The sequence below is a fragment of the Mesocricetus auratus genome, unplaced genomic scaffold, assembly GCF_017639785.1.
Source record: "Mesocricetus auratus isolate SY011 unplaced genomic scaffold, BCM_Maur_2.0 Super-Scaffold_100013, whole genome shotgun sequence".
In the NCBI taxonomy this organism is placed as follows: Eukaryota; Metazoa; Chordata; class Mammalia; order Rodentia; family Cricetidae; genus Mesocricetus; species Mesocricetus auratus.
This window is the reverse complement of record NW_024429196.1, coordinates 50120516-50129514: the sequence shown is the minus strand read 5'-3', so window position 1 is coordinate 50129514 and position 8999 is coordinate 50120516. Positions and strand designations below refer to the sequence as shown.

The 8999-nt window shown below is 36.6% G+C and overlaps 1 protein-coding gene across 1 annotated transcript; it reads right to left on the bottom strand.

The window, feature by feature from the left end:
* Positions 1-444: 444 nt before the first annotated feature.
* LOC101841774 (prolactin-5A1-like) lies at positions 445-6716 on the bottom strand. The gene is made up of 5 exons (XM_005066432.1): positions 6686-6716; positions 4397-4563; positions 2459-2566; positions 1414-1602; positions 445-630 (listed from the first exon to the last, which is right to left on the bottom strand). The coding sequence occupies exons 1-5, from the start codon at positions 6714-6716 to the stop codon at positions 445-447; spliced, it is 681 nt and encodes a 226-aa protein (XP_005066489.1).
* Positions 6717-8999: the final 2283 nt, after the last annotated feature.

Below are 8999 nucleotides of genomic sequence, written 5' to 3'. Positions count from 1 at the left end.
ACCTCTAGATGAAGAGCTAAAAAAAAAAAAAATTAATGACTACAGAGTGAGGTATCCCCAAGGATTGAGTCCCCTAATTGGTTATCCAATATTATATGGTCAGTCCTAAAAGCATGCATACAAACAACAATAAATGGTGTATTTGCATATATATTAATCTATACATACATATATGTAGCAATAATATATGCATGTAAATTAATAATTAAAGAAAAGAAACAATATATTTTAGAGAGAATAGAGTGGGATAGGGGATAAGGGAAGGTTTGCAGGGAATACAGCAAAGAGGGAAGTGATACAATTATATTGTAATTGAAAATAAAATTTAAAAAAAGAAGTGACTCTTACATTCAATCACACATTGAAACATAAAATGTAAAGAATCTTTTAAGGATTAGATCAGTAGGAACTGTTCTGGAAATACATAGGAAGGATGGAAGCTTTTCATTTATTAGGCACAATTTGGTGTCTCAAGATACTGACAAAATCAGACACCCTTTGTGCATCTCTGTGCAAGCAGAAGAACAAGCTATGTAAACCAAAAAGTTGAATTCTTCTTTGGGATTGCTGTACATATGGCTCTCCTGACCAGGCAGGGTAGTTCTCATTTTCTTTAAGTTCTGGATGAACCTAATGACAAAATAATAATCAACCGGTTATTATATATATTGTTAATATTTGCTAATTCTCATTACTTGTAAATGTTGAATAATGTTTTGAGGAAAGTTATTAATGTAAACCTTAAGTCAAAATATATGTTTCATGTATGTGGACCAGGATACTATAAATCTGTTCTTAGTAAAAACTAGATAGAATAATCATGCATTTATTTTTTGTAGTGTAGTTGATCTTAGATGAAGTATATCATTACAGGAGTAGACAGACTCCCTGCTTCCTTTGACAAGCTTTTGACCAGAGAAAAATAGAGGATCTAGTGTCAGTTTTCTTGTGAGGAATTTTTTCATGTTGTCAGTACTACTTGTGATGTGCCATTGGTATTTTATTAGTTTTCTTAGGAGACAGTTTTCCTTTTCTTCCATCAACACTATCTATTCTCCATAAATCATGGACATGAAGCTACAGAAATGATGGGGGTTGCATCTGGTGGGCTCAAATGCTTTCTGCTTAGGGATACTGTGGTAAGAAGCAACTCTGCCCAGAAAAAGACACTGTCCAAATCGCTTCTAGGAATCATTAGTATTCTTGAGAACTCTGTGTTGTGAGGTGTAGAGTGAAGCACTTTTGAGAAGTTTTAAGTGCCACATCCCCTTTAGTCCCAAGATTGTCTATGCAATTATCTGCCTGAATTTCACTGTGGGAGACTGAATTAGTTCAAAGTACAGTTTTCATTAGAGATGTTTCAGTTTACCTGAATAATGAGAGAAAGTAAGAGCATTTAAAGAGATGACTCACCTGGCTGAGTATAGTTTTAATGCCCTTCAGATCTTTTGTGAGTCTTTTGATTTGACCATCAATCAGTGCAACTTTTGATGTAGTAGCATAAGGAGTTTCATTAAGATGAGCCATGTTGTTTTCTACATGGTACAGAAGGTTTTTCCAGGCAGCCAGTATTCTGATTGTCACTTTCAGAAGGGCCCCAGGCTAAGGAAAACACAATTGAGTATCATATTAAAATAAGTGTAAAACTGCAGGTTGAATTACACATGGTAATTAGTGTAGTCTTTGGGCTTGTTTGATGATCAACTGAAGAAATTCTGATAGTGTTTTGTGAAGTGTCTAGCCACAGAGTAGCTTTCAACACTCTCTTTTCCTTCACCTTTTCTTATGTTTTGCAATTGCAATTGTGCATAACAGATGGACAAAATGCTGATTCCAGTAAATCATGAGCACGTTATATGTATGCCATATGAACACATACAATAATAGTTATTTTTAACTCAAGTTGAGATTGGTTATGGGCTGGTCATCAGATAAGCAGACTATAGTAAAAACACACTGGTATTGTCTATCTAGTTATGACAGGTCACATTTGTACCCTACTAAACATGAATAGTATTTTACTGGACCTACATGCAAAGACCCCAGAGAATGGTATCAGGTAAGAGTGCAACATTAGGCAGAAAACAGAAATACACCAAGTGACATCTTCCAAGTCAAGAAGAATTGATGCCATGGTCAGTAGTGTACAATGCTTGCTACTCTTCTTGCTCTTCTATGCCTGCATATGACAATAAATTTAACCATAAAAACTCAAATCTGTTCAAAGTTTCTAACATAATAATAGGTTCAATCTTAATGATAAGCTGTGATTAAAATAGGGACCATTTCATGAACAATTTGTGGATATGCTTTAAAGTTACTCTCAGTTGTATTTTGTGCGTACTGTATCAGCTGTCCAGTTTCTTTTCTTGTGTGCTCATCCTTTCTCTGCACTCCTGAAGGTGTGGTTACCAAGTCTAAATGGTACGTGTTTTCGGGTGGTTGGGGGAGGATGCACCTCCATCCTTTGAGCTTTTCTTTTGTTGTTTGGGATGGAGCGGGATTCAGTGTGGCAGCTCATGGTAGGCCTGTTCTGGAACTTCTGACCTGGATCATACTGTGCATCCTGGAAATGATTAAAAAAGTCAGCTATTAGGAATTTTGGAGTTGAGTAAATGAACTCACAGCAGAGTGTTATGTTTGAATGCATTTTCCTTATGTAATTAAAATATTTATTTTTGTCAGTTTTTGGGGAATTTCATCTATGAGTACTGTATTTACATAATTTCCACCCACATTCTTCTCCCTGCAAATCTTCCTAGGTTTTCACTCCCTCTCAAGTTTACATTCTCTTCATTGTTGTTACATATGCACAGCAACAAACATACATATGTATACATATGTCACCCCCAAGGCAATTTTGAGTTGCTAGTATGTACAATGTATTTGTGAATAACCACTTGGGATTGGATGACTTATGAAGGGGCTTCTCCCTGAAGAAACTGGTTCCCATGTATTGGAGGCCATTAATTTGCTTATAATTATTTCTGTAGGAGCAGGGACCTTGTGAAACTTCCCCTATTCATGTTGGAATGTGGACACTACATTAAATTAAGAAATTAAAAAAGAGACCCTTGGCCTCTTCTTTCCATTGGAGATGTAATCTAATTTTCACATCTAACCTATTAGCTTCTCATGTCTTCACAACTTTACAGTTCTGATTTCTCACTCTCCTAAAAGTTACTATTTCCAAAGGAAGCACTAAAACACCCAATCTACAAGACACTATTTTAATGATTATCCTTTTATAAGATTAGAGACCAATGCTTACTATATTCTTGTTGGAGCAAGCTATACACTTTCTCTAATTACCCATTATATAAGTATATGTATTTCTATTAACACTGAATCTATGTACCCTGAACATATTCAATTCATAAAAATTATGGATGTAATTGTGCTGATTGTAACAGAATCAAAGAATAATATCTTAGGAAACACTACACAATGGAAAAATTCTAAATGCAAAAACATAATTTGATGTTTAAATATTAGTTAATTTTAAAATATTATATGTTGCTATATATCATTCACCACATTTACTCTTAAATTTGGTAATCAACAACATCATGATTGTTTCTTGGGTGGTTAGGGATCTTAAAATAAAAGGTTGTCAATCAGTAATGGGGAATGACAAAAATGAAACAGCTACTGCAGAGGACAGTGTTAATAAATATTCATTGTGCACCTGGTAGCCTTGTGCTCACAGCCACTGATGCTGAAGCCCTGGCCTATTTTTGCCTCCTGGATTGACTTAGAGCAGATAAGATCTAGCCTTTAAAGTATATTCATCAGGAAGAGAAAGCCTGTTCATGTTTCTAAGCCAGTGCTCATTTTGCAGTGTCAAACTCATGTCCTCTAATTCTTTAAACCATGGCTCCCAGATTTGGGGATCTTGAAAAGGTATTTACTATTACTATTGCTATTATTGTTGTATTTTCCCCTTCCTGACATTGTTGCAGTTATAGTAATTATATCCAGTTTAAGGATCATCCATCTTGATCCTCCTTTATTGTATATTTGCTGTATGCTAAGTGAGGAATGCAATGCAGACTTCCAAGAGCACCCAAGAACAGAAACTCAGAGCCCTCTTTCGACCGTCCCTTGTAGGGTTCATATTAAGAGTAGAAACAAAAAAAAAATAAAAAATGACAGAAAAATCTTTTTAAATTTCTTTCAAATATATTTTAAAATATTTTCATGTCCCCCCCCAAACTTAGTGATTTCCTGACGATCCCATGCCCTCCCCCATATTTTAGAGGCTGTTGCTTTCTTGTGTCTGTGGATGTGTATTATTAGAACTCTGGTTCATGTTTTCTCACTTAAGTTGCAGTTCATCTTGGTCACTGAACCTGGACCTTTTTATGAAAAAGTCTAAAGTAAGGGAAGGACTTACAAATTCATTTAAGATTTCTGAAGAGAGGTGGTTGATGGTCTCAGATGTGGTGCTTGTCTTGTTAAATACCCAGCTGAGGACCTTCTGGCAGCCTCCATCTTTCATGAGACACCTGGGCACACAAGCCCCATTCTCCCACATGAGCAACAGCAGCAGGAGTGCCCCTGCTGTAAGGAAAGGAATTGCAGAGACAATCAATTCACATGGAGTCACAAGAGTGATGATGTATAGCTAACCATTTTGTAGTCCCAGTGTCCTTTTCAACAGTGTGGAGTGAGAAAAAAATATGTCTTCCACTGTGGGAATTCAGTCAACAATTTGCAGTAGATGACATGATAACAGAGGTTCTAGGACCTCTGCTCTGACAACCTCACCTTTAAAATTTGTGACTGTATTTTCTGGTTTTGTTATTTGTGTGCTTTTTGAAAGACAAGGGCCTTAAAATTTCCCTCTTATTTGAAGAGGGAAAAACATCAAGGGCCACTGTAAAAAGGAGTTTTAAACTTCACTGGTACTACAGCAAAGTGTTTTGTATATCGAAATGTGAGTCATGGGCTGGGGAGATGTCTTCATGGTTAAAGTGCTTATCAAGAAAGCATTAAGGCAGCCTGGCTATGGTGGCACACAACTTTAACCCCAGCACTGGGGGAGGCAGAGGCTGGTGGTTCTCTGAGTTTGAGGCCAGCCTGGTCTACAAAGCTATAGGGAGAAACCCTGTCTCCAAAAACAAAACAGCAACAACAAAAACAACAAACTAAAAAAAGAAAGCATGAAGGCAAGAATTTAAATTATTAGGTTTCAATTGAGAGCCTGACCTGTGTAATATTCTAGTTTGCCTATAATTGTACCTTCATGGGTGGACATTAGAAATCCACAGCACAAGCTTGCTAGCATGCCTAGCTAGAGTGGTAATCTTTGTATTTCATTGAGAGATCCTGCCCCTATGATAAAGGTTGAAGAACTATAGAGAAGGACTCCCTATATCCAAACCTAATTCTCCATGGCACACACAAACTGAATACCCATAAAAGCACACACTACACATTTCCATGAAAATAAAAAATGGAACAAATTGAAAGCCCTGGGAACCAAAATTTATAGCCGTTGTAACTTGAAATTTCCAAAATTAAACTAGAGAATTGTTAAAAAATTTATGTGTAGGAAATACCTATACTCAAATAGACAAATAATTAAATAATTAAAATATCACAAAATGTGTAGTGTGTGTGTGTGTGTGTGTGTGTGTGTGTGTGTGTGTGTGTGTGTGTTATTTTGCTTTTCCAGGACAGGGTTATTCTCTGTAGCTTTGGAGTCTGTCTTGAAACTTGTTATATAGACCAGGATGGCCTCAAACTTACAGAGATCTGCCTGCTTCTGCCCTCTAAGTACTGGGATTGAAGGCACGTACCACCACTACCTGGCTCATAAACAATATATTAAATGTAAACTTAAGTAATATTTTTCAGAATTCATAGTTTCTTTAATTTTTCAAAGATATTATGCTCTCTCCTGAGTTCATTTGAGACTTGATGAACATACACACATACTACTACTACTACTACTACTACTACTACTACTACTACTAATCAATGGAGATGTGCACAATGTCTACTTTTTCTACACTTCCTAAAATATATCCCATAATTGTCATTCATTCATTTTCTTCATGGATACAAAAGCAACTAGCTAGGAACTATAGCTTACATTTTTATTTACAAATTTATTAGGATTGAGACAAATTCTCAAAGCTCTATAGGATACACAACTGTAAGCATTCCCTGCCTTAGCTGAGTTTTGGAAGTTTCATCAGGTTGACTCAAGCCAGGCAATTCATGGTGCCTTGGATCCTGAAAGTGTTAACTACATGTTTCAGGAGTTGTGACAAATTGAAACCATAGGCACCAGTGGTCTCCTTCCAGCAAGAGCTCTTAATTTCAGCAGCACAGCAATTTTAGATAGACCATTCTTTGTTCTGGAGCTGCCCTGTGCTCTGAGGCTGTGGGGATATCTCTCTAGTTTCTACATACTACAAGTCAGTAACACACTTACCTTTTCTCCTCACTTAAATCAAGAAAAGACACTTTCTACAGTTGTTTATCTCTGGAAGAAGGAACCTTAACCCTTTTAAGACCCACTGGTCTAAATTGTCTACACAGTTTCCCTATGCAGGAAAGATTAGAATGTTGTTAGGTATTGCACAAGAGCAAGGAAAATGTTCTATACAAGTGGTGATTGGTGTAAAATGAAGAATTATTAGGCTTTGAGGAGCGGAAGGAAGAGAATACTTACAGATATGTGGTCGAATCGAAGACAGCCGCATCTCTGAAAAATCCCACTATAGTCTGGGTACCAACTGAAGAAAGCTGCTATACCAGAATCTTGTCTTCAGTTACCTTCCTACTACTTATATAGTCCATCAGACCATCCCCAAAGCTATGCAGAGATGGTCTACAGGAAGAAAGATTTGGAATCTGAGATGAAGGATCCTTGGCCTTGACCCCTTAGGGATTTTTACCTGTGTCATTATCATTACTGTAGCCCTAGATACACTTTTTCCTAATTTGTATACAATGACTACGCTTTAGTGAGTTCATAGGTCACCATAACCATATGTACTTCCTGATGTCTGACGTTTAGGTCACAGCCAGTAGAATGTGTAGTCATTTCCTAACACTTCCATTATTTCCCTCAGGCTCTTATGTCCATCTGTCAAATTTTTGAAGAATTCTTTGAACCATGAATGGGGTGCATATTTTAAAATCCCTTTATGACCCTCAGGCAACTACAGCACAGTCATCTATTTTTAGCAATTTCATTGGTACGAGTCTTCGTGAGAAACCACCAACCATTATAGAATTTATCTTTGCTACATGGGATGATAACAGCTGTCTATGGACTCAAAACCATCTTGAGAAGAGTTTTAGGTACACCACATCTACTTATCAAAAGGACAGTAAAAATCTTGCTACTGGATCTATGTCTACCCCAGCCACAGATTTTTGGCCTGGCTAACAGTTTGAAATATAGGTTTCCTTATGAATTCTGGCATAAAGTAGTTGGTTGCAACTGTACCTTTTGTGACTTGGACTGGTAGTTATATCTTGTTGGGTTTTATGATAGTGTCAATATGAAGCTGATCAGTTAATCTATTGACACTTTGCTCTGGTATCCAGTATAATACATTTAGTGTTCACCACATTATCATTTAAGAGATCATGTTCAGCCTACTTTCTCCATATTCTGAAACCAGAGCAGAGTATATTAACATCTATAGATCCTTGACATTTGGTTCATGCATACCCATTGGCGGTGCATGCATTCTGTGGATGGCGTCATGGGCCTTCCTGGTCAAAAACTGTTAGGGAAACAACTACTTTGTCACTGGAATTTGTTAGCAACTTTATGTCTTTTACACATAATTTCACACCAAGTACAGCATGTGTTTTAACATCCTTAATGATTACAGTCACTGTTCTGGATAGTATTCCAAATATCATTACACACAGTAAGATTTTACAGAGGGCAGCATGATCTCTCAAGGTTTATTATTGCCTTCTCCATGAAACTGAATATAATCTAGCATCAAAGTGGAATAAGGAAAGAGGAGGATAAAACAACAAAAATATGTCTGGAAAGTCATAAGTAATCATATTATTAATGTTTTACCTAAAATCAATCACCTATATAGTACATGCAAATTGGTATATAAACATATATATATATAATGAACTTTTGTCATCTGGGCTGATAATTCTCCCTCCAAGTGCCAAAGGCCAATTAAGAAAAACAAATTGTCCCTGAAGATGCCATAATAAAAGCTAATATTGTTTATGCTTATTTAATTTTAAATAAAATAATAATCAAAAAGAGAAATACTGTGCATTTTTGAGTGGGAAGAAGCAGGCAAAGCAAGAAAGTGCTTATCAATGAAATTGGTCCTAATTCATTAAAGAAAGACTGTTTATATCACAAAGCACCCACAGGCTTTGGCTCTGTCTGATTCCTTTTGCATGATGTTACATGAGATTTACATAAAAATTTATTCATTATAAGTATCATTAGCAAGTGGACTTCTACTCAAGATGAGGGTATCACTATTCCAGTATTCCATAAGGTACTTTGGATATATGGAATGCATCTGTACTTAGGCTAGTTGTGGATTTTAACTAACCAAATCTAGGGTTTTCCTTACTTTCCTGTGGATGGAAGTTTCTGCCCCACCGGGTCCCAAAGCACTTTAGGTTCAAATAAATACATAGAGGCTTATATTACTTATAAACTGTTTGGGAAATGGTTCAGGCATCTTATTTGCTAGCTCTTTCTTAATTATTAACTATTAACCCATTAAACTATGTATCGCCACAAGGCTGTGGCTTACCAGTAATGCTCTGGCATGTTACTCCTTAGGCAGCTACATGGCATCTCTTACTGGACACTGTATCCCTACCTGTTCTCTTCCTAGCATTCTTCTAGGCTTGTGGCCTCAACTATACTTCCAGATTGGCTGCTGGACAATCAGCATTTATTCATCAAGCAATAAGAGAAACATATATTCACAACATACAGAATGACATCCCTCATCATCTCCTCTTTTCTGTCTCAA

What these genes read in the sequence shown, in the direction of transcription:
- LOC101841774 (XM_005066432.1), bottom strand. Translation starts at nt 6,716, where the DNA reads ATGCGGCTGTCTTCGATTCGACCACATATCT. An exon ending in TTCGATTCGACCACATATCT is followed by an intron (nt 4,564 to 6,685) that starts GTAAGTATTCTC and finishes CTTTCCTTACAG; the next exon opens with CAGGGGCACTCCTGCTGCTG. An exon ending in TTAAAACTATACTCAGCCAG is followed by an intron (nt 631 to 1,413) that starts GTGAGTCATCTC and finishes TTTTGTCATTAG; the next exon opens with GTTCATCCAGAACTTAAAGA.